The sequence below is a fragment of the Scyliorhinus canicula genome, chromosome 12, assembly GCF_902713615.1.
Source record: "Scyliorhinus canicula chromosome 12, sScyCan1.1, whole genome shotgun sequence".
NCBI lineage: Eukaryota > Metazoa > Chordata > Chondrichthyes > Carcharhiniformes > Scyliorhinidae > Scyliorhinus > Scyliorhinus canicula.
This window is the reverse complement of record NC_052157.1, coordinates 154,513,697-154,540,175: the sequence shown is the minus strand read 5'-3', so window position 1 is coordinate 154,540,175 and position 26,479 is coordinate 154,513,697. Positions and strand designations below refer to the sequence as shown.

The following is a 26,479-nucleotide window of genomic DNA, read 5'->3' as shown; positions in this document are numbered from 1 at the left end:
AAAGTGGGCGGAGGTTCATCAAGTAGTATTGCCGGTAGTGTATAGAAAGGAGGTGTTCCGAGTTGCACATGAGGTACCAGTGGGAGGTCATTGGGAATAAGGAAAACTTAAGCTAAAATCGTGAATCAATTTTATTGGCCTGGACTACATAAAGATGTAGTTAAATTTTGTCAATCATGCCACACATGTCAGTCACAAGGAAACCTCAAGCAGTGATAAAACCAGCTCCCTTAATACCCATTCCAGCATTTGAGGAACCTTTTACAAGGGTCCTAACTGATTGCGTAGGACCGCTTCCGAAAACAAACAGTGTGAATCAATATCTTTTGATGATAATGCATGTGCCTACTAGGTTTCCAGAGGCCATTCCAGTACGTAATATTACAGCTAAAAAGATTGTGGAGGAATTACTTAAATTCTTTCTGAGATATGGACTACCCACAGAAATACAATCGGATTAAGGATCAAATTTTACCTCAAGGTTATTCAAAGAAGTTATGGATAGTTTAGGAATAAAACAATTTAAATCAACTGTGTACCATCCAGAATTGCAGGGAGGCTTAGAAAGGTGGCGTCAGACATTAAAGACAATGTTGAGGGCTTATTGTCAAGATTATCCAGAGGATTGGGATAAAGGAATTCCATTCGTATTGTTTGCAATTAGTGATGCACCTAATGAGTCAACCAAATTTAGTCCTTTTGAACTAATTTTTGGTCATGAGGTAAGAGGACCACTTAAATTAATTAAGGAAAAATGGTGAGGTGAGAAATCAGAACTTACATTATTGGATTACATGTCAAATTTTAGGGACATTTTTAGGGATATTAAATAGAGCGTGTGAATTAGCTGGACAACATTTAAAAGTTGCACAACGTGATGAAACGGGTTAGCGGGCAAGAAATCCAAGTTCGTAGTTTTGCCAGTGGAGATGAAGTTTTAGTGCTGTTACCAGTGGTAGGTGAACCTTTAAGAGCTAGGTTTTGTGGACCTTATCAGATTGAAAGGAAATTAAGTGAGGTGAATTATGTGGTAAAAACACCATAGAAGGAAAACTCATCAAGTGTGTCATGTGAATATGCTTAAAAGGTACTCTGAAAGGAAAGGAGATAAAAAGGAGGTTTTAATGATTCTAATTCAAATCCAGATGACTGTGAATTTGACATACCTCAAATTAAATTGGAAAACGAGGATGCTCTTAAAAATTGGGACAAATTGTTGAGTTACCTTCCAGAGGAAAAACGGACTGACCTGAAAGAGTTATTGATATCACATGGGCATATTTGTGGGGATAACTTGGGAAGTACTAAAATGGCTATACATGATGTAGATGTGTGAAAAGCTGTTCCAATCAAACAACATCCACATAGACTTTACCCTTTAAAATTGGCACAGGTTAACAAAGGGATTGAGAGTATGCTTAAAAATGGCATAAGTGGAGTGGGTTGCAGCCATTGGAGCTCAGTCATAGTGATGGTACCTAAACCAGACGGAGTGTTTAGAGTGGGCCGTGTGCTCCCCATACCACAATCTAGTAGACGTTGTGGGTCAGATGAACTCCATGATACACTTTGAGGTTCTCTAAACCCTGGCCCATAACACAGGCACCAGTGGTGATTAAAAATAGCCAAAGGTAGGTCTTTTCACATTTCCCCATCCTGTGGACAAGCACCGTGCTACTATAAATGTGCCTCCCACCAAAGGTACAAGCCAGAAATCACAAACCTGCCACTTTAGCAATCAGATACAACCTATCTGCAAATCATATTCAATATAGGAGGAAGAAACAGACATCTAATCACTCTTCACATTGCCTCACCATGCATTTGAAGACCTTTTAATATTCCTCTTTTAAGGTAATTATCTAACACTCTTAAAATAATGTACACACACTGCTTCATTAGCTAGTGGCAGAAGAAATTTCACATTCAAACCACTCTTAATTTATTTTTTAACTCTCACTTGAGTATTTTTAAATGAGTGCCCTTACTTGAATCTCACCAATCAGTGTAAACAGTTCATCACTAAAAACACTAACATAACTTTGAGGGCCTCTAATCTTCGCAATTGTAATCTCTCATCCATGGTAAGAGGTGAGCGGATCGACGTGTACTATTGCTTTTATATCAATGTCATAAGAGGACATCAAAGGGGCAGCATGGTGGCGCATTGAGTAGCACTGCTGCCTCATGGCGCCGAGGTCCCAGGTTCGATCCCGGTCTGGGTCACTGTCGTGTGGAGTTTGCATATTCTCCCGTGTTTGCGTGGGTTTCACCCCCACAACCCAAATGTGCAGGGTAGGTGGATTGGCCACACTAAATTGCCCCTTAATTGGAAAAAATGAATTGGGTACTCTAAATTTATTAAGAAAAAAGTAAGAGGACGTCGGAACCTGCATACCACAGTGTAACAAGTCCAAAATTATTCAGTTGCCTTCAGATTCTTTGGTTCCAGGTACAATGCCAAAAGATTTTGGTTGCATTATGGCCGTATCAATTTGCATTGCCACCTTTAATGACTTGAGTATACCAAGGGGGAAGGCAGTGACATAGTGGTAATGTCACTGGACTAGTAATTCGGAGGCTCAGGCTAATGCTCCGGGAACACAGGTTTCAAATCCCACCATAGCAGCTGGCAAAAGTTAAATTCAATTGGTTAAAAAAATTTAGTCCCAGTAATGGCATCCATGGAAGGGTCATCGATTGTCATAAAAGCCCCGTCGGGCCCACTAATGCCCCTTCCTTCAGGAAAGGAAAACTGCCATCCTTACCTGGTCAACCTACACTGGGCTCCAGAACCTTTAACAGCGTGGTTGACTCTTAACTGCTGTAAAGGGCAATTAGGGATGGACCTTGTTAGTGACGGCCAAATCCCACAAATGAATTTGTGCCCCTCTGCTCCATTTAAAATCCTAGAAGTACTTCATTTTCCTACTTCCACTTTCAAATCTTGTTACTTAAATTTATTCTAAACTGAATTGCATTTGCCCAACCTCCTTAGGTATCCATGCACTCCTTCAGTCTTTCACAATCTGCCATCCCCAAATTGGTATCAGGAAATTTTGATTTTGTATGCTCAATTCTCAAGCCCATTTTATCTCTCCATTAATAATATACACCATTACTACCTGAAAAATTTATGTATTGGTCCTGGTGTTACAAACTGTTTTTATATTCATCTATTTCAAAAAGGATGAGCATCTACCAATTACACTGAATTCTATAGCACAAAGCTTGCAAAACGAAATGCAACACACAAAATCAAGGCTGAACTGATTTGGATACATTACTGAATGATTAGGGGCCTTGTACTCTTGAACTTAAAATTGTGCACCAGGATAGGATGCACATTCTCACACACACATAAATGGGACTGTTAATTGTTGGGTGACATAAAGACCTAAAGAAGAAAATGGTGCAAGACGAAGAGGCTTTTGGTTATAGCTTCTCTGGCATAACTGCATCTTCAACTTGTGCAGTATTGGTGTAAACCATGATCAGAAGGCTGGTGCCCAGCAGCGACACAGTGGTTAGCACTATTGCCTCACGGCGCCAAAGTCCCGGGCTCGATCCGACCCCAGGTCATTGCCCGTGTGGAGTTTGCACATTCTCCCGTGTCTGCGTGGGTTTCGCCCCCACAACCCAAAGATGTGCAGGGTAGGTGGATTGGCCACGCTAAACTGCCCCGTAAGTAGAAAAAAAATTGGGTGCTCCATACTTATTTTTTAAAAAGGGCTGGTGCCCTTTGCTTCCCTCCTGAAGGCTGCAACATAGAACTATCCATATTAGCAAATTCAGTCAACAGTCAATATAACTGATCTGCATAAACTCTACTGCAAGAAAATGTACATCATTTCAAATATTGTAAAACTATTGATTTATAGATCTAAAAAAATTCTTATAAAACAAATGCTTACATCTTCACCCCACAGTGTTGCACTGACAATTTTTCCACTCATATCCAACAGATAAACATTTCTCTTGGATACCTCTCGATTGCTTGACCTCACAGTTATCTTAGTGACATCTTCAAATGACTTGCAGACTCCGATAACATCTGGAAAGAGACATTTAAAGATGACCAATATAAATTACAGAAGGATATCCTAATCAGGACAGAACAACAGCACAAATACCCATGGGGCTTCGGAAAATTAGTACAAGGACGGGTTTAGTGACTCGGGATCAACTTTTTAAGTAACAGTTGAAGCAGAGCTCTTGCAGAACTTTTTTTTTTAATACTCTGCTCAGTTGTTGAACACGTTCAAGTCTGAAGTTGATACATTTTGGACTCTTCAGGGGATGAATGGATATGGGGACCTGGCGGGAAAGTGCAGCTTAAGTTGAGGATCAGCCTCTATCTTAAGGGAGCTGCCCTGCCATTTATTATGTTCTTAAAAGATGACGGGTTTTGGAGGACTCTTTATTTTGTCTCACAGGAAAGAGTAACCAAATTACTATATACCACTTTAATCCACTTTGCATGTGAACAGAAGTTGTGCGAGGTAAAGAACATGGTGAGGTATCCTCCGCATTCCCTTTTGTTAACTTGTTTCCAGACAGCGCCATCCAGTGATCAAAAACAGTACTGCATTTTGCAAATTTCAGTTGTGCACTAACCCTCCCCCTGAAAAGTCTCTCACCAAGCATTGTGTCTTTATTCTTGCTTTCTAGCTGATCTATTGGTACAAAATCAAACTGGACTGTGGGCAAATCATCCACATCATCACAAGGGATCACGGTGGTGTCATTATTAAAAGTCATCTCATAATCGTTCTTCACTGACGTGTACTGTTTATTGGCCGTCTTCAATGTTCCTTTCGACACAAAATATACCTGGAATGACAAAGCAGAAGCAGCATATTACACAGCTGTTTTTTATACCACTAGCGAAGATTCATATTTTCTCCCCCCTCCGCCACAAAATCTAAAAGTCCATATAAACCTCTACACATGGGTCATAAATAAAGCAGCTTAATGGCAATGGAGTGAAGGCTGCCATATGCACAAGCTGACCATAACTTTTCACATCCATTGGTACAGGCTTCACTTCTTGCAATTTGTTTGTGGTGCAAAAGAGCCTTTTCACTTCCTACCAATCCCCACATGCCTCTGGCTAAGATAACCATACCTGGAGGCACAACACATAAAGCTCAATGAAGGCCACCCTTCCCAATCCATTAAATAGATTGAAAGAGAAAAAGGCCCACTCCTGTTCCTATGACCAAACATCCCTCGTGTGTCAATGCCTGACCCTCATCCAAAACTGCAGCGATAAGGAAGAGAAACAAAAGGCAGTGACCTCCCTGCAACATTATGCTGCAACATGCTGACTGCGATTGTATTCAGTATTTTTCATTGTCACACTATATTTAATCAGAAAATAAATGGACTCAGGTCCAAGGTATTTGCTTAGTAATCTATGGCTTCTCAGTAAAAAGTAGTAAACGCTAATAGACAACATCTTTTAATTTTGTCTTCCGCTTTACAGTAGCAATGGCAATTCATTTTAAAATTGATAGCTTATGACAGTGATCAGATTTACATGTTCAAGTGTTATTTGGACTATTCTGTCTCTATTGGTGCCATTATTCCAAACGGAATTATCTATTCCAATAATATTTAAAGGGCTCAGCAGCACAGTAGGCGTTATTGGACTAGTAACCAGGGGGCTTAGATTAATGATCAGGAAACATGAGCTCAAATCTCATATCAGCAACATTCACCTCTCACGAATGAATAAAAAAGAAAAAGAGTGTCTTATATTCTGCCTTTTCATATATTTAATGAGATTCCTTTTAAATGACGGTCTCTAATCCAACAATAACTGCTTCCTTCATGTATCTGATGCTAATAAATAGGGGCTGGTTTAGCACAGGGCTAAATAGCTGGCTTTTACAGCAGACTTTGGCAGGCCAGCAGTGTGGGTTCAATTCCCGTACCAGCCTCCCAGAACAGGTACTGGAATGTGGCGACTAGGGGCTTTTCACAGTAACTTAATTTGAAGCCTACTTGTGACAATAAGCAATTTTCATTTCATTTTCCTTTCATTTCCCACCGCAATGACCAGTGGAACCAATCTACCACTGATTAGCCTCTCAAAACGTTTCAGAATTTTGAAAAACTTTTGGATCTGCTTTAACTTCACTCTGCCAGTGAAAATCACCCCACTTTTTTTCTAAATATTAACACATCATTCTAAGGAATAAGGATTCTTATGCGATGCATTTGGCATCGCATACAAGGAATCAAAAATCAATCGGTAGGCAAACCCAGGTTAAAAGACAGGGAACAACTGGACCAGGATGTGCATGTGCAACTCATTCACCATTTTGAAGTCATATATTCTGTCGTTACATTTCCACTGTAAAGCTAAATGTCCACAGTTATAATGGAAGCTGCCCATGCAGCACCTCATGGGTGAGAGGTTGCAACTACAGCACTGATAGCTATTTTCATTAAGAATGTGGACTCAAATTTACAATGGAAATGTGAACAGAAGAAATGCGTACGGATCAAAGATCTTTTGCAATTTAGATTTATACCGTAATTGAATAAGGACTCAGGGCAGCACGGTGGCGCAGTGGTTAGCTTTGCTGCCTACGACACTGAGGACCCGGGTTCGAATCCCGGCCCTGGGTCACTGTCCGTGTGGAGTTTGCACATTCTCCCCGTGTCTGCGTGAGTTTCACCCCCACAACCCAAAGATGTGCAGGATAGGTAGATTAGCCACTCTAAATTGCCCCTTAATTGGAAAAAATAATTGGGTACTCTAAATTTTTTTTAAAAATTGTATAAGGACTCCAGGACTGCAAATCAGACAGAGGTACATCTTCAATACTTCACCCACAATCTAAACTTCAACCATGTTGTTAAATGGTCAAAAACCCACTATAAATCATACCACCCATCTTTAACCTGCAGTTTCCCTGGACTAAAATATACATTATGTGGTACTTCTGAGCTTGCATGGAAAGATATTTTAGAAATACAGTCTAGGGACCAGTCAGGAAGCCTTTCATATAATGGTGCAGTTCTGCAGAATAACATAGGTTTCTTTACCTTATTCACTTCAATAAGTGGGAAGTACTTATCCACCTGCTCTGTGAAAACTGTGGCTCTAATTTCACCCTGCAAAACAAAGCAATTCAAATCAATAGGAATTCTGCATCTAGTTAATGAAGATTTTTGTATTAAGATCAAAACAAATTAACTTTTACTGCAGCTATCAATAGCCTCCAGCAGGCTCAGTGAAACTCCATTTCATTCTTCCCTCATGCTCCTCCCATTCTGTGTTAAGAACACAGTTTCTCTATCAGAAACTGTCCCAGAGGGTCTCAGCTGAGACCAAGAAATTACTGCGTGGGGAAGTCGCAGGTGAGAACTATGTTCCAATTCTGTGTCAGTGGTACAGTCTAACTTATGCCTTTTATGCTTAGTGTAATTCGCTGAAAAATCAATGCTGCCAAACTATTCCATTAAATAGTCAGCTCTGAGACAAATTGCTTCCATTAACTTTTTAAATGAAAGTTCATTGTATTTTAACAAGCAGTACAGTAGAATCTATTTTAGATATTACTGTTCTTTCAGCCAAACATCTCCTGATTATCTGAAGAAATTAACGAGAACAGAAAAAAGACACTTGTGTGCAGAGTGTCCGTTTGAGAAAAATAAATCAGTAAGAAACACAAACGGTTTTCGGGGGAAAAAACCTTGAAGTATTGACACAGCTGAAACCGAATGCCCCAATTTTCAACCAAAAAAACTCAAGTCAGACACTTGCCAATCCTGCTAAGTAAAAGGACATTTCTGAAGTGGGCTACGTGGAATTTCCTGTTCGAAGTTTTTCTTCAAGATGGGAGAAAAGAAGGAGCTGCATTGTAGAAAAAAGATCACTGGAATATACAGGTCCATATCAACATTTCCTTGCACAGGCAGGTATTTCATAGGAATATCAAAAGAACCAAAAGGAATATCACACCTTTAAAAGTAGCACCACGGTACGGTAAGAATATTACACTCAACTAGCAAGATAAGATTTATGGGTATAATTGTGCCAATAGCAACAGATACAAACTTGCTGCTGTCACAAAGAGAAACGAATGAACATGCAGGTATGAAAATAGCAGTCATATAGCAATCAACATATATGGATGTTGAACAAAAATTAATACAATGGATGAAACCAATGTCAGTCAGAGAAATGGTACGACCAGGGTAAAAAGAAATATAGAAACGTAATTAAAAAGAGGTCAAAGCAAATTACATTATACAATAAAATCAAGTCCTGAAAATCAAGACGGGTTCTAGGGTGAAATTCATTCTTCTGGATTACAGTCTGATGTTCAAATGCCAAACTTACATATAGCATGGAAAATGTTCATGGATCCCACATAGAAAAGGTTTATTAACAACCATTGGAACACATTTGGAGCATTAATGTGGTCTACTCAAATTCTGGGAGATTCACACCATAAGTACTGATACGCAATATTATCTGGAGCAACAACTTGCAAAACCACTCCGAAGAATCTTCAGAGTCTATCTTGGGAGAGGCCAAGGCAGAAGCTGTGCTCCTAAAGAGAGTTTTTGCATGATTTGCCACACTGAGTGGATGAAACAGATAAATTTGAGGCATGAGGCGAGGTTTGGTGGACACAATTGGGAAGGGAAAAGAGGAGTGTGAGTGTAGTGGAAATAAATGATTAGGACGAGTCTTCGGAATATGAACAGTGGAACAGACCCCATGGCTGGTTTGTGTGCTGTAGACTATGTACACTAATCACGACAACCATTTAATCTTGCATTAATCAAAACACTGCAGATCAAATTCTAAAATCTTGCACTGTAATAAGGATTATCCCCCTTTTCCGAATAGAAATACTATGGCTCTACCCTAGATCCTCTTTCCTTGTGTGTGCCACCATTCAAGTCACAACAGGAAATGACAGACTATCTTGTATAATTCATTGCAGCGTTATATTTTGTGATTAGATGACCCAGCAAGACCATACATAATTTATTTAAACCCCTTAGTTTAATAAAGACAAAATTATTGGAATTTTAGAGAGTCGGGTGCAAAATTCATTCCATACAATTCTCTTTAAGTTCTAAGGTCAACTGCTTAATGGAGATGGTGATCTGCAGGAGTAACTAAGTGCCTACTCTGCAGGGTACGTGGTTTCTGTTCAATATTGTTCATTAAAAATGTTGTTTTCAAAATGTTGCAAATGCACTCGAAGCAATCTGATCGCTTCACAATGGCAGAACTGAGCCACTAAACTGGAAGTGACAAACCAAACTACTGTTTTTAAAAAATAAATTTAGAGTACCCAATTATTTTTCCCAATTAAGGGGCAATTTAGCGTGGCCAATCCACCTATCCTGCACATCTTTGGGTTGTGGGGGTGAAACCCACGCAGACACGGGGAGAATGTGCAAACTCCTCACGGACAGTGACCCAGAGACGGGATTCGAACCCGGGTCCTCAGCGCCGTAGGCAGCAATGCTAACCACTGTGCCAACCAAACTACTGTTTTGAGCTAAATTCTTACTTGCGCTATCACAGCAGAGGTGGGGAGGAAACTTTTGCCAGCCATGGATACAAATGATCTGACAGGAGGATGGGTTTAACAGCTAGCTAGGAGTGCAAAACAAAAAGTGGCACTTGATTGACGGCTCCTCAGAGAGTACATCGAGTCAACAACCATTCAGCCTAACCATTCAACCGGTGCTGATGTTTTACATACTTTCCCTTCCACCTTTCATTCTGCTCTACCCTTTATCCTTCTATACTTAGGCAGCACGGTGGCCTAGTGGTTAGCACAACCGCCTCACGGCGCTGAGGTCCCAGGTTCGATCCCGGCTCGTGGGTCACTGGCTGTGTGGAGTTTGCACATTCTCCCCGTGTCTGCGTGGGTTTCGCCCCCACACCCAAAAATGTGCAGAGTAGGTGGATTGGCCACTCTAAATTGCCCCTTAATAGAAAAATAATTGGGTATCTAAATTTATAAAAAAAAAAAATCCTTCTATTACTTTCCCCCCTCGTGTGTTTCTATAGTTTGTCTGTAAAAGCATCTCTATTACTTGCCTTAATTGTTCCATGTAGTAGTGAGTTTTACACATTCACACCATTCCCTGGATAATTTCACTATTGGATGCATCAGTGATAGACTTTATAGCCCTAGGTCCAATAATTATCATCTGTCCACCCTCCTAATGTAACTATCCTCTCTATGTCCACCCTATTAAACAACTAACTCCATGAATAAAAAGGCATGTCTTTGGGCATTTCCAGAGATGACCTTTCATGATAGCTGTAACTGCTCAGTTCATTGTGTAGACTGACCGAAACAACTATATCTGGGCCCCACAGCCATTCAGGATTCGAGCACTCAGCACAATGCGAGTGGGGTGTGGGTTGGATTGTTGTTCTTTTCATGTTTTCCTGCAAGCTGCAGAGAGGCCCCAGCATTTCTTATGGATGGGAAAACATGGAGGGAAGGGGAAAAAAAAATCAAAAGGGTAGCCATGCCTGGGCAACAGCTTGACTGCCAGCCCACTTTCACCTCAGTTCTGTTGAAATTGTGCTCTCTCCAGCCAGGAGCCCCAGCACCCAGGACTATAACACTCAGTGACGCCTGCTGATCTTTGATAGGTAAGGCACAGCTACATATCTTGCCACGTTAGCATGTTACCATGGCAATGGACACTGAATGGAGTTTCACCAAGAACTTCATAAGCTGCATACTACGGTTTACTAATTGCATTGTTCAACGGCCGTTTTTTTTTAAAAACCTTTACACGCAGGGATGGAGTTTTGTTTAATTTTTTTAAACTTGGCCAAAATATAAAACTAACGTGAGTGTCACCAGATTGCTTTGGAAACTTCAGCTGCCAAAGGACACCCAAAGTACAGAGACCAATAAATCCTTCCTCAGACCTTTCCTGTGGAACCTTATCCCTTACTTTACCTTTTAGTCAGGGAAGGAGGCCTGTGGTTAAAACTGAATTTAATAGACAGGCCTCGATTTTTACAGCAAAGCACCCTCCCTCACATTGCTATGGTTAAGATGGGAGAAGAAGAATCGGACAGCTGATAAACTTAGATAACTGGAGCTGGTACTTCCTATCAGGAAGCCTGTGCAGGATTTTAGTGCCTAACCCGATGAGCTGCTTCTTGCGGCAGGCCAGGAGTTGAAGATGGGTAGAGAATGTAATAATCATTCCAGGGGAAAAATCTGCAGGGCTACAGAAAAAGGACAGGGGAGTGGGACAAGATTGGTTGTTCTTGCAGAGCTAGCATGGACATGTCAGACGGAATGCCTAATTCTATATTATAATTGACACTACAGTAGTCCCCCGTTATACCGCGCTCCGCAATATACCGCGGGGGGGCTTATGGACCCCAACTGTCAGTTGTGTCAATTTCAGCGGCCGGCTGATTATTTCAGTGAGAGCAGCTTCCCTCTCTGGATCAAAGTGAGCCGGCCGCTGAAATTGACACTGCCGGCTGCTCTCTCCCTCCAATCAGAAACATTAAAACTTAAAAGCGGGTGTTGGGGGGGGGAGAAGAGGGGGGGGCGGGTGTTGGGGGGGGGAGAAGAGGGGGGGGGCGGGTGTTGGGGGGGGGAGAAGAGGGGGGGGGGGAGAAGAGGGGGGGGGAGAAGGGGGGGGGGGAGAAGAGGGGGGGGAGGAAGAGGGGGGGAGAAGAGGGGAGGGAGAAGAGGGGGGGGAGAAGAGGGGGGGAGAAGAGGGGAGGGAGAAGAGGGGAGGGAAAAGAGGGGAGGGAGAAGAGAGGGGGGGAGAAGAGAGGGGGGAGAAGAGGGGGGGGAGAAGAGGGGGGAGAAGAGGGGGGGAGAAGAGGGGGGGGAGAAGAGGGGGGAAGAAGAGGGGGGGAGAAGAGGGGGGGGTTGAGAAGAGGGGGGGGGTTGAGAAGAGGGGGGGAGAAGAGGGGGGGCGGGTGTTGGGGGGGAGAAGAGGGGGGGCGGGTGTTGGGGGGGAGAAGAGGGGGGGCGGGTGTGGGGGAGACCCCCTGTGGGTGTGGGGAGACCCCCCTGGGGGTGTGGGGGAGAGAGGGGGGCCCTGCGGGTGTTGCGGGAGAGAGGGGGGCCCTGCGGGTGTTGGGGGGGGTGAGAGGTGGGGGGGTGAGAGGTGGGGGGGCGGGTGTTGGGGGGGAGCGGGTGTGGGGGAGACCCCCTGTGGGTGTGGGGGAGACCCCCCTGGGGGTGTGGGGGAGAGAGGGTGGACCTGCGGGTGTTGGGGGAGAGAGGAGGGCCCTGCGGGTGTGGGGGGACAGGGGGCGAGCTGGACGCTGTGGGGGAGAGCAGGAGGGTGTGGGGGAGAGGGGGAGAGGGAGCGAGCCGGAAGGTGTGGGGGGAGAGGGGGCGAGCTGGACGCTGTGGGGGAGAGCAGGAGGGTGTGGGGGAGAGGGAGCGAGCCGGAAGGTGTGGGGGGAGAGGGGGCGAGCTGGGCGCTGTGGGGGAGAGCAGGAGGGTGTGGGGGAGAGGGGGAGAGGGAGCGAGCCGGAAGGTGTGGGGGGAGAGGGGGCGAGCTGGACGCTGTGGGGGAGAGCAGGAGGGTGTGGGGGAGAGGGGGAGAGGGACCGAGCCGGAGGATGTGGGGGGAGAGGGGGCGAGCCGGAGGGTGTGGGGGGAGAGGGAGCGAGCCGGAGTATGTGGGGGGAGAGGGGGCGAGCCGGAGGGTGTGGGGGGAGAGGGGGCGAGCCGGAGGGTGTGGGGGGAGAGGGGGCGAGCCGGAGGGTGTGGGGGGAGAGGGGGCGAGCCCGGGGGTGTGGGGGGAGAGGGGGCGAGCCGGAGGGTGTGGGGGGAGAGGGGGCGAGCCGGAGGGTGTTGGGGGGGAGAGGGGGCGAGTCGGAGGGTGTGGGGGGAGAGGGGTTTAGTTGGAGGATGTGTGGGGAGAGGGGGCAAGCCGGAGGAAAAAAAAAGAAATTGACACTGCCGGCTGCTCTCTCCCTCCAATCAGAAACATTAAAACTTAAAAGTTGGATTGGAGGGAGAGAGCATCGGGCAGTGTCAATTTCAGCGGCCGGCTGATTTCAGTGAGAGCAGCTTCCTTCTCCGGATCAAAGTGAGCCGGCCGCTGAAATTTTAATTAGATCCACGATGGGGGTTTTAAATTTATTTAAAAATCTATGCTAGCGCTTCCCATTGTGAGTCTACGGGGGTCTGACCTCTCCCCCCCGTAGACTCACAATGGGAAGCGCTAGCATAGATTTTTAAATAAATTTAAAACCCCCATCGTGGATATCCGCGGCTCGGATACAACGCGGGTGGCTGTCTTGGACCCCAACACCCGCGTTATAAAGGGGGACTACTGTACTGATGATTGAGCATTTACAGATAGCACGAGCCACGCACAGCAGATTCTCTTCCTAGTCAGCACTGAGTTAGTTCATCTTTGAAGTTTTGCTACAGTAAGATAAAATCACCTCAAAACTCCACGGTTTGGTAGGGGAAAAGACTGGTATTTCTGCACTTTATCCATATCTAGGATAGGTCAACACCAGGTACAGCTGTGATGTCGCTCATGATTAAAACGCAAAAAGGCCTGCTTATACTGTAGTCACCTCTCGAGTCAGGGTCATTATTATGATGCAGAAGGCCATTTGACCTATCAACTCCATGTCAGCTCACTGTAGGGCAATCTGGTCAGTCCCATTACCTCATTCTATCCCTGTAGCCTCACGAGTTTCCTTCCCTCAAGTGCTCAACCAACTCCTCTTTCTTTGGTATACAACGGACAAGTGTCTGTACAACACCTACAAAATCAGTTAGCGTCTTGGGAGAAAATGGAGCATAACAAAACAATTTAATTTCCAACTGTTACACCTTTTTTGTTCTAATAATAATAATCATAACTATCTTTATTAGTGTCACAAGTAGGCTTATATTAATACTGCAATGAAGTTACTGTGAAAATCCCCTAGTCGCCACACTGTGACACCTGTTCGGGTACACAGAGGGAGAATTCAGAATGTCCAATTCAGCTAACAGCACATCTTTCGGGACTTGTGGGAGGAAACTGGAGCACCCGGAGGAAACCCACGCAGACACGGGGAGAACATGCAGACTCCGCACCAGACAGTGACCCAAGCCAGGAATCAAACCCGGGTCCCGGTCGTTGTGAAGCAACAGTGCTATCTCGTGTTAAAACCGCATTTGAAAAATTGCTTTTTCATGTTGCTATTTCATGTGACGTATACATGCAGTTCGCAAAGGATGACATTTCTATAACCCCATGCACTCTGAACTGAAGTCAGATAAAGGATAAGGACAACTCACAAAACACCCAGTAGCTGGGAACAATTCACCAGCCTGCTTGTTCGAAAACGGTGTTAAGATTCATTATGAATTACATTAATGGAAACTGTTCCAATATTGGAAAAAGGGTTTAAACGTCCAATTTGCATAAAATAACTGCATTTAATTGCGACAATCTTCACAGCTGCTAAAATTATATTCTAATTTAGCAGGGAACTAGAAATTCAGCTCGCGCACTCGAGCCTTCAGAATATGCTAACAGGTAGACAACAGCACTGGATCAGCGAACAAGATTTGTCAATTTTTTTTTGCAGATATTATTGGCCTGGCAATATGAAAATGATATCCGAAAGGTGGTTTGTCAAATCAATTAGAGAGCAGTTCTAAATCTCTCCGTTAAGTGCAATGATCAGGATAGCCTGAAACCTAAAGTTGGATCAGTACCGGCTGTGCATGCCACAGAAAAATCAGGTTATGGCAGGTCTTCATAAACCACGGGACAGTCTGGTGCCAGTTTGTGAAATCTCTGGCCTGCATGGTACTCTAATATACAAGTAAGTATTTGAAAAACTATTATCAACAAATCATTTTAAATAGCATATTGGATTTTTTTCTCAAAAAGCCTCAGTAATAAACCCAACATGGCTAATAAAAAAATTAAAACTAATCAATATGCAATTTTAAAAAGGTTTAAAAAACAAGTCCATCAACTCAATCAATAAGTTGACTTAAAAATAAACAGTCCAAACAAAGATGGATTGATTTGGTTGGTCACCATGTGCAAATCTCCCTCAAGACTTTGTCAGGCATCAACTGAAGACTGCCCCCTCCTGACCAGCTCTAGGTTTGCCAAAGTTGAAGCTGTTTACTGGGGCCATCTCCTCGTGGTGAGCAAACAAAACACAAAACTGATTGCAGAGAAACAAGGATTCTTACACTCTCATCCAGCAGCTCAATGGAAAATAGCTTTCCCTCTCCACGGGAGTTGCTCCATGTTCTAATCTGACTCTTATTGGTAACACGAGCCCGGATTGTCCACCTGGGGAAAAGGAGAGATTTAATAGAGCCTTTTTATTTCACAACTTAAGCCAATTCAACAGAATAGACTCTGAGCAGAGATTATACCTAACAACCTTGTTAATACTCTGGCATGACAGGCAAAAATCAATTTGTAGAATATTCTAAAATGTTTTGTTACTTGTGAAACATTGCAAAGGATTAATGAGCTCAGCAAAAGAGAAGCAGGACTTGTCCTCAGGAAACAAAACAGATTTTCTTTCTTCTGTGTCTTGCACATCTTGGAAACTTCCTTCAAAGTTACCCACGAACAAACACTCTTGGAATATTTATGTACATTTAAGATGCCTTGAGCTGCAGTATTGGGAGAGTACTTTCCTCAGCCAATGCTCCGCCCAAGCCTTGGGGGGGGGGGGGGGGGGGGGGGGGAGAGGGAGAGGGAGAGAGAGAGAGAGGCGACAACCTGATTTTAGACACAAATATCTGAAGTCTGATCAAATTTTCATATTTTGTTTGGATCAACTGTTCACATTTCACAAAACACCCATTTTATTTGCTCTCCTGAAAATTCCCCAAGGCCAGGCCAAACTCAGTCAGCAGTGACATTCTTGGCAGAGCTCGGTTAACATTCAGAAACATTCTTACATGTAGAATACTGCACGCACTGCACATTTTATAGTGTATCTGAGTTAATAAAAAGCAAAAATTATACATATTGAGTTCACCTCTTCCGCCTCAGTATTACCCAAGAGTTTCTTCAATTTACGAACAAACCAAGTGGCTACTCTATAAAGTATTTTTCTTAATAAAGTCATAACCAACTTGTTTTGTGATTGTATACAGCGTAGCAACCCTGTGCATCCCTCACTTTGTTTGCCCCACCACTGACAGCTATATCTTCAGCTATATCTTCAGGGCCCTAAACACAAACTCCTTTTAAGGTGCTCCCTCTGCAAGAAACCAGTTAAAAGGGGCAACACAGTGGCTAGCACTGCTGCCTCACAGCGCCGTGAACCCGGGGTCGATTCTAGTCCCAGATCACTGTGTGGAGTTTGCACATTGGATTGGATTTGTTTATTGTCATGTGTACCGAGGTACAGTGAAAAGTATTTTTCTGCAAGCAGCTCAACAGATCATTAAGTACATGGGAAGAAAAGGGAATAAAAGAAAATACATAATAGGGCAACACAAGGTAATTCTCCCCGTGCCTGCGTGGGTCGCACCCTCACAACTCAAAGGGTAAATGGATTGTCCATGCTAAATTGTCCCTTAATTGGAAAAAAAATGAATTGGGTACTTTAAATTTAAAAAAAAGTTAAAGTTTGCCGTTGACCAAGTATTAGGTCACCTGTCCCAAGGTCTCCCTTCCACAGCTCAGTGTTTGATCATTAAACATGTATTTTACCACATGAAAGACACCCCAAAATTGCAATTTCTTGCTGCTAATGCTACGTTTGGATGGAAGGAACCATTAAAGATACAATGCAAATAGTATAAGGAATGAAGCTTTTAACAGAAATACACCAATCATGAAGCAACAATTCACTGAAAATCAAGATTGGGTGGTGACAGGGATAATCTTTTGGGTGTATCTCAGCTGTGCCTCAATAGCATTATTGCACCCGAGTTAGGAGATTCTAGGTTCAAGTCCCAATCCAGAGATATGAGCACAAAATTCAGGCCGACGTTCCATTACAGTAACAATATGGTCAACCCAACAATCTGATGCGTGGTTTGTACTCAGGCCGGACATCAGTGGTCCCATAACATCATTTTGAATAATAGGGAAATTCCTCCTGGCGCCCTGACAATATTTCTCCCTCAACCAACCTCATTCAAATAAACATTTAATCCGTTATTATTTCAGTACTGTTTGCAGGGCTTTACGATACACATATCAGTGGCTGCACTTCAAATAAAACCCTATAATTAGCTTTTTTTTTAGTTCATGTGGGCATCACTGGCTGGACCAGAATTTATTGCCCACTCCCTGATTGCCCTCAAGAAGGTGGTGGCTGTGAGCTGTCTTCTGAACTGCCGCAGTCCACGTGGTGCAGTTACACCCACAGTGCTGTTAGGGAGAGAATTCCAGGATTGTGACCCAGCAACACTAAAGGAATGTCAATATATTTCAGTCACTGCCATTGTGAGTCAGTGGTGGGAGTGAATGTTTGTGGATGTGGTGCCAATCAAGTGGGCTGCTTTGTCTTAGATGGTGTCAGGCTTCTAAAGTGGTGATGGAGCTGCACTTACCCAAGCAAGTGTAGAGTATTCCATCACTCCTGATGTATGCATTGTGGATGATGGACAGGCTTTGGGTAGTCAGGAGGTGATTTACTCAGGATTCCCAGCCTCTGACCAGCTCTTGTAACCACAGTATTTATATGGCTAGTCCAGTTCAGTTTCTGGTCAATGGCAGGCACATGGTGGCAGTGGTTAGCACTGCTGTCTCATCACATCAGGGACTCAGGTTCAATTCTGACCTTGGGCTACTGTCTGTGTGGAGTTTGCACTTTCTCCCAGTGTCTGTGTGGGTTTCCTCTTGGTGCTCTGGCTTCCTCCCACAGTCCAAAGATGTGTGGTTTAGGGGATTAGTTATGCTAAATTGTGCCTTAGTGTCCAAAAGAGTAGACAAGGCTAGGGTGGGAAGGTGTTCTTTCAGAAGGTCATTGCAGGCTCAATGGGCTGAATGGCCTCCTTCTGCACTGTAGGGATTCTATGGTAACCCAAGGATGTTGATAGTGGGGGATTCAGCAATGGTAATACCATTGAATGTCAAGGGGTGACAGTTAGATTCCTTCCCATTGCAGACTGTCACTGCCTGGCACTTGTGTGGCACAAATGTTACTCATCACTTGTCAGCCCAATCCTGGATATTGTCCAGGGCTGCATTTGGACATGTACTGCTTCAGAATCTGAATAATCAGGAATGACGCTGAACATTGTGCAATCATCAGCAGACATGTCCATTTTTGACCTTTGTGATGGAAGCAGTTGAAGATAGTTGGGCAAAGAACATTATTGCAAGAGTTCCTCAAGATGTCTTGGAATTGAGATGAACAAGAGTTCAGCTCTTTTTGAATTAAGGCTATAATGAGGTCAGGAGTTGGGTAGCCTTGGCGAAACCCAAACTGAGCATAAGTGAGCAGGTTATTGCTAAACAAATGCTGCTAGACAGCACTGTTGATGGCCCCTTCCATTACCTTGCTGATGATTGAGAGCAGACTGATGGAATGCTAATTGTCCGGGTTGGATTTCTTTTGATTTTTGTGCACATATTTCCACATTGCCGGGTAGATGTCAGTCTTGTAGCTGTACTGCAACAGCTTGGTTAGGATACCGCAAGTTCTGGAGCACAGGTTTTCTGTACTATTTCAGGAATATTGTCAGGGCCCAAAGCTTTTGCAGTATCCACTGCCTTCATCCATTTCTTAATATCACATGGGAGTGAAATGAATTACTGAAGTTTGGCATGTGGTGCTGGAGACCTCCAGAGAGGCTGATGGATCAGCCACTTGGCACTTCTGGCTGAAAATTGTTGCAAATGCTTCAGCATCATTTTTGTGCTGATATGTTCGGCACCCCCATCATTGACGGTGATGGAGATATTTGTGGATCCTCCTCCTCCAATGAGTTGTTTACTATCATTCATGATTGGATGTGGCAGGGCTGCAGAGCTTGGATCTGAAATGTTGGTTATGGGATCGCTCAGCTCCATGGCATACAAGTTGTAAGCTTCGCCAGGTTGACACCTAATTTTTAGATATGCCTGGTTCTGCTCCTGGCATGCCCGCCTCCACTCTGCATTGAACCAGGGTTGGTCTCCTGGATTGGTGGAAATGGTAGTCAGGTATTTATCAGACCTTGCAATTAGATATTATGGTTGAGTGTAATTCTGATACTGACGGCTTAAAAGACCTCATGGCTGCCCAGTCACAGATTTGCTAGAACAGTTCAATCTTTGCACAAGCTGATGGAGGGTGTCCCCACTGTGTAGATGGGGCTTTATCTCCATGAGGACTGTGCGATGGACACTCTTACCAATACTGTTTAGGATAGATGCATCTGGGACATATAGATTCGTGAGGACAAGGTCAAATACATTTTTCCCTTTTGTTGGTTCCCTGGCACCTGCCATAGGCCCAGATTAGCAGCTATGTCCTTTAGGACTCGACCAGCTTAGTCTCTAGTCATGAGACTGAGCCACTCTTGGAGAAGGACAATGAAGTCCCCCACCCAGAATGCATTCTGCACCCTTTCCATTCTCAGTGATTCATCTCCAAGTAGTGTTCAACATGGGAGTACTGATTCCACAGGTGAGGAGGTCAGTACATGTTAACTAGCAGATTTCCTTGCCCACATTTGACCTGATGCTGAGACTACATGGGATCGGGGGTCGATGTTGGAGACTCTCAGGGCAACTTCCTCCCAACTGTATGCCATTGTGCCATCCGCCTACTCTGCTTGGTCAGACCTGTTGGTAGGACGGTACATATCGGAGGATGATGAGGTAGCACCCAGTATAGTCTGGAAGGTATAATTCCGTGAGTATGACTATGTCAGGCTGTTGCTTGACTAGTCTGTGAGATACCTCTTCCAATTCTGCCACAAGCCCCCGTTAAGGAGGGCTTTGCAGGGCCAACACAATGGTGGAATTTGCAACTTTGGTTTCTGGTGCCAAACTTGTTGCAGAGTTGTCCATCTGGTTTCATTCCTTTTTATTGGCTTTCTAGCATTTTGATACAACAAAGTGGCTCGCTACATGATTTCGGAGGCCATTTAAGAGTCAACGACGTAATAATCTTTATTGTCACAAGTAGGCTTACATTAACACTGCAGTGAGGTGACTGTGAAAATCCCCTATTCGCCACATTCTGCCGCCTGTTCGGATACACGGTTTCTTGTGGGATGAAACTTGTGGCAGCACAGTAGCATAGTGGTTAGCACAATTGCTTCACAGCTCCAGGATCCCAGGTCCGATTCCCGGCTGGGCCACTGGCTATGCGGAGTCTGCACGTTCTCCCAGTGTGTGCGTGGGTTTCCTCCAGGTGCTCCGGTTTCCTCCCACAGTCCAAAGATGTGCGGGTGAGGTGGATTGGCCTTGCTAAATTGCCCTTAGGTGTCCAAAATTGCCCTTAGTGTTGGTTGAGAAGGGTTACTGGGTTATGGGATAGGCTTGGGTCGGGTGCTCTTTCCAAGAGGGCGGATGGCCTCCTTCTGCACTGTAAATTCTATGAGTAAACTGGAGCACCTGAAGGAAACCCACGCAGACACAGGGAGAACATGCAGAATCCACACAGACAGTGACCCAGCTGGGAATCGAACCTGGGACCCTGGCACTGTGAAGCAACAATGCTAATCACTATGCTACCGTGCCACCCATCACTGTGAGTCCAGAGTCACAAGACATTCAGGCCAGGTAAGAATAGCAGATTTCCCTCCATAAAAGGGCATTAGTGAACCAGATGGAATTTTATAACAATCAACAATGGTATCACCTTTAGACTTTTGTTTTCAAATTTTAATTTAATTCAAATTCCACCACTTGCCATGGTGGGATTCAAACCCAGGTCCCCAAAGGATTACCCTGCATCTCAGGATTGTTAGTCCAGTGACAATACCACTATGCCACCGCCTCCCCTGTAAAGCATTTCAAGACATCCCGAGTTGTGAAAGAGATTATCTAAATGCAAGTTCCTTCTTTAACAAACGCCTATTGCCTCCACATTGCAGCAGTAATACGTCAAAGTTAAAAAAAGTAATACAAATGTAAATTATTTCTAATAGAGATAGCAAGGTAGGGAAGAGCAAGAATCAATATTAGGAAAACAGTATCAAGTAAGGTTCATATAACTGGCAGAGATATTAATGGGATCACAACATGACTATGAAGGGGAACAATATAAAAAAAGAAACATGACACACAGCATGCAAATAGAGACCCATTACCAACAGAGAAATGACATTATTACAAGTAATGGTGCATCTTTCAAAAGGACAGATACTAAGAAGTAGAATGGATAGATTAAACAATTAGGACAAAAAAGTAATAATTTCTCAAAAGCATTTTGGTGAGGTGCTACTGATGTATATCCACTTTGGGAGTAATAAGTTTGTCTCTAAATGTAATAAATCATGACTCAAGCTCTCTGTATGTGGCAACTAAATTAGCAGATGACTATCCAGACATGGAGTTTCAAAAGGCATTTGATAAAGATCCGCATGCAAGACTGAAACTAAAAGAATTAACATCAGTTCAACTGGCTTAATAATGGAATTCAGAAGGAGACTGAAGCAGAAGACTTCATCTCCATAGCTCATTCTTTTTTTTTTAAATAAAAGAATGTCATCGGTGGAAAGAACACTAAAGTGACAAAGTCGTCCTTCAGCTGTGCATAGCCTTTATTAAACTGCACCTCGTGCACTTCCTTCAGTTTAAGCACAAAACTTCTCGAATGATGTATCGGCCTTGGCGGGGGTCATAACCCACATTCACCAGATCGATCCTGGGCTCAACAGGCTAATTATGAGAATCGGTGCAGAAACTAGTTTGTATTGCTTTCCGTACGAGGAAACAAATTAATCAAGGATAGAAGGATTCAACAGTTTTGCTGCATCAACCCGGTTTCCTGTGTCGGGAAATCCGGAGCAAGAGGGTGAATCTAAAAATTGGGAGTTTTGCCTTCGAGGAGTGAAATCGGGAATACTTTTCAAATATAAAACATAGTGGAATCTGAAGCTCACTCCTTCAGAAGGTTATGTACAGCAAGACTTGGAATGCAACAAGACTTTTAAGAGTTCAAAGCTAGGGCATCTTATCCTTAAAAATTACATCACTATAATAGAGGAGCTTCATAAAAGGATGACAATTTATAAACCGGGACAATATGATAACAAATACATTTCATCAGCAAGGGAAATATTGAGTACTGTTGGTAGGGGGGCATTAATCAGACCTTCAAAATGACAGGTGAAGATGATGTAATTGTAATTATATTATCTGGTGATAAAGATGTTAATTTATTTAAATTACCAGAACTCCCATGGTGCTGCCTACACTATTTTACAAGTGACAGGAGCTGTGTGTCATGCTCCACACAATGCATTATATAACAAAGGATACATGTTTGGCTTGACAACCCTTTTCCGACAGACACAAAGAGTGACTGCCTTGAGGATAACTGTCTGTTGCTAAGGTGTTTAAACTGGTTTCTTCCCTTATGGCTACAAAATGCCACTGGAACACAGCCGACCAGACAAATGATCTTTCAACCGGCCTGTCATCACAAGATCAATGGCAGAGGGAAGTCTGTGTCCTTTAAGTTAAATAAAAGTTAGCTGCAGTTCCTGTTTTCTTCCCAAATCAGCACAAGGAATAGGTTTACTGGACCTCTGATGCTGAAATTCAGTGGCTGCTTGTACACACTTAGCACCTCCTCCTGGACAGAGACCAGCTTTTCCATGTCAGTGGAAAATCAACAGCATATAATTTACTCTTTTACCATCTACAAATAAGATTCAACTGTGACTTGTGGTTTGGTCGAAATTTAAAGCTGAATATTTTCACCTGGTGTCGGCATGCAGGCAAGAGCTCAGTTTTGGATGCATTGCTGCTCAGAGGAACTCCTGCTGGCCCGCGGATGCAACTGCAGAAGCATCAAAGCTGCGACGAGGCTGATTTCAGGCATGAGATCAAAGATGGCAGGGCAGCACAGTGGTTAGCACTGCTGCCTCACGCCGCCGAGGACCCGGATTCGATCCTGGCCCCGGGTCTCTGTCCACGTGGAGTTTGCACATTCTCCTCAAGTCGGAATGGCCCCCCCCCCCCCCCCCCCCCCCCCCCCCAACGCAAAGAAATGTGCAGGGTAGGTGAATTGGTCACCCTAAATTGCCCCTTAATTGGAAACAAAAAGGAATTGGGTACTCTAAATTTATTTTTAAAACTTGCACTGGTGTCAACTGTCTCCATTGAGTCATGACAACACAGAAGGGCTGCCATTTTATTCTCTGGAGTGCAATCCAGTCAGTTCCATTCATTCGCACCATACCTGTCATCCTACAAGTTGATTTCTCTCAATCGTCCACCCAATTTCCTTTCAAAATCATCATCTGCCTCTGCTTCAAGCAAAGTTCCGGGCCATTACCACTTACTGCGTGAAAAGTCCTTCCTCGAAACCTCCCTATTTCCTGACAAAAGCTTAAATCTGTACCCCCAGGTCTTTGTACCATCAGTTAATGCAGAAATATTTTCTTTGATGCACATGGTAAGACAGACTACAAAACCAAAGGCCATAAGACTAAAAAAGTTGTATGAAATTTCTCTCTTCTCCGGTAAATATAGAAAGGACAACCAGCAAAAATCAGCTATTGCTCATTTGATTTTTAAGAGGATAAATATTTGCGGAAGATAGCCTGAAGGTTATAGGCCCAAAAAAGACAACGGTGATCAAATACTTCATGTATTTTGTACGGTTGGGACCATGAAAATGTCATGTGAAATGCAACTTGTCAATTAGAATAATGTAATGCTATATTGATATCCTATAATTCTGCATGATTACCCTTGGGAATTAGGGATTAGCCACAGATATCGATCTCTCAAATTTTTTACCCGTTATTCGCGTCCTTCAGGAGATTAAATGAGCATACAATCCATGAAAGAGCAAATTATATCTGGTCTATTGAAAGATTGGATTTGACAGTACAAATAGTCTCCTTCTGTGTCCTATGCTTTTATTTATGGAGATGCAATTTTCACAAAATATGCACGGCCTTTTATCATGTACAACCTGAACATCAATTGTTAATTAAAACCTTAGATATTCCAAAGCAGAAAGAAGTGTGGAGAATTACATCGAAGCAGGTTGCAATTCTAATGCAGAAAAGTACTATAGTGGAATTTAAACATCAATTACCTAACCTGGAGACCAAATTAATTGTACAATTGCTATTAACAAGTTTGTGTTTTACAGAAGGCAGGATATTATTATCTAATTGCTGTAGAGAGAATTGCAGGGCCACTGTTAACGTCAGAAAAACAAAACCCTGACAGTGAAAGGCCGAGCCACTCAGTCATTACCATTCAATTGGCCGTACAACTATAACAGGTTGTGCTCACTTACTTGGATTGGTAGGGGTTAAGGCAGGCAATGGGTACCACTTTGGTCTGTGATCCTCCAGCGCTGCTGGGTAGTCCTCTGATACCACCAAACTTATTTGATGTCCTGCTCTCACTTTTTGCCAGAGTACTGTGGACTTTAGTAAGATATTTTGCACATTAATAGCATCCTTTTTAAATGAAAACAGTTGGTACTTTTATACAATACTCTAGGCTATGTTCATGGCCGATTTTAGAAATTCACATTCAACAAAATTAAGTTTACTAAATATCATTAAGACTCAGAGCAAATTAATTCTTCTCTTTTGAGATTCCTTCTTCACTAATCTTTAATGTCACAAGTAGGCTTACATTAACACCGCAATGAAGTTACTGCGAAAAGCTGCTAGTCACCACATTCTGGCGCCTGCTCGGGAGGGAGAATTCAGAATGTCCAAATTACCTAACAGCGCGTCTTTCGGGACTTGTGGGAGGAAACCAGATCACCCGGAGGAAACCTGCGCAGCCACGGGCGAACGTGCAGACTCCGCACAGACAGTGACCCAAGCCGGGAATCGTGTCCGGGTCCTTGGCACTGCGAAGCAACAGTGTTAACCATTGTGCTACCGTGCTGCCTATACCTAAAATCTTAGCACTTCACAGCATAGGAGGCAGCCATTCAGTCCATCATGTTGGCTTTCCATGAGCTACCCACATACTCACATACCCTGCCCATTCAATTTTATCTTTTTAAAGTAGTTTTAAAATACTTTTTAAGTGCCAAGATTACATTCATTAGGGCCATACCCCATTAGGTTCCCTAAAGTATTTGAAAAATAGCATTTGCATCTTTACAAAATTACAACCGTAAATCAACATTAAAAAAGTATATAAATCTTGGGAAACCATGAGATGCAGTGCAAGCCTTCCTCATTGTACATGCAAAGGCCTTGGCACCATAATTTCTTACCTGAAGCAGCATCAGATGCATAGCTATTTTGCATTGGTTTAACTGCTGGCTGGTTGGCAAGAGCAGCTGGCTGCTGTGTCTGACCTATATAACACCAAAATTAAAAACTGCTGGTGAATTGCGCCAATTTAAAATGAAAACATACCAGTCACACAGCCTTGCCGAGATCAACCAATTTGGATCCAGGACATTATTTATCACTATCTGTAGATCTACTTCAATTTAACTGGAAAATGTCAAACACGGACAATACACACAAATCTCACCATGGCATCATTCAATAAAATACATTCCCTCAAATGCTTAGCTGGGATCAGTGCAACGCTGAACCATACAGACATGGGAGATGCCAGGTTTGATCTTTGCTCTGCATGAAGTTAGGTCACTCCAGGCAAGCAGCTGCAGGCATACTGCTATTGGTTTCCCTCAAGTCAGGAAGAGGAAAAGGATTAAAGTTCCACTTCTGATCACAGCCCAGCAAATTCTGCATAAACCACACAGGTATGGACTTTGGGCAAAAATGGATTGGTTTGACAATTACACCATAAATAGCCTGTTGGCACTTAATTGTCTGGGCTACCAATTGGGTAAAGTAGCAGAATGTATCCAGCTAGTTGCCAACACTTTCAGGGAAGTCAGGGAGGAACTATGTAAAAGAGACAGAAAAAAAACTAGAAAAATGAAAACTCAAATTGATTTTATTTTGCATACATACTAATCTTTAGCACACATTAAGTTAAGTGAAAACAAATCCTATTTGATGACACTTGCCTTCGTTGATTGGCACTGGATTACCAATTTTCCCATTCACCTGGTCAGCTGTTTTGACAACTTTCAAGTCGACGATCACTACTGCACGTCTAGAATGAGGGAGAAACAAATTGAACATATGACCACTTGCTTAACCTACTTATTTGCTAATCTTTTAATTCTATGAATATGTACACTCAAGTCACGTTTTACCACATCCCAGTAGCAGTCATTCGAATCTGCAGTAAAAGACAGATCCTTTGTTGAGCTGAAACCACCACCAAATTAGAACTAGTTTACAGGATCATGAATTTTTTAAATGAAACTTGGCACTAAGACAGTAGATTTTTGCAGAAATACTAAGAC

At 43.3% G+C, this 26,479-nt stretch overlaps 1 protein-coding gene across 1 annotated transcript in view; it reads right to left on the bottom strand.

The window, feature by feature from the left end:
- Positions 1–26,479, bottom strand: part of rpa1 (replication protein A1) — a 72,516-nt gene that overhangs the window by 20,134 nt on the left and 25,903 nt on the right. Inside the window, exons 5-11 of the mRNA XM_038814604.1 lie at positions 26,135–26,223; positions 25,364–25,447; positions 24,419–24,551; positions 15,216–15,318; positions 7,060–7,128; positions 4,641–4,833; positions 3,915–4,054 (exon numbers count right to left, since the gene is read on the bottom strand). Of these exons, the coding sequence (XP_038670532.1) occupies positions 3,915–4,054; positions 4,641–4,833; positions 7,060–7,128; positions 15,216–15,318; positions 24,419–24,551; positions 25,364–25,447; positions 26,135–26,223 (811 nt within the window). The remainder of the gene's footprint in view (positions 1–3,914; positions 4,055–4,640; positions 4,834–7,059; positions 7,129–15,215; positions 15,319–24,418; positions 24,552–25,363; positions 25,448–26,134; positions 26,224–26,479) is intronic.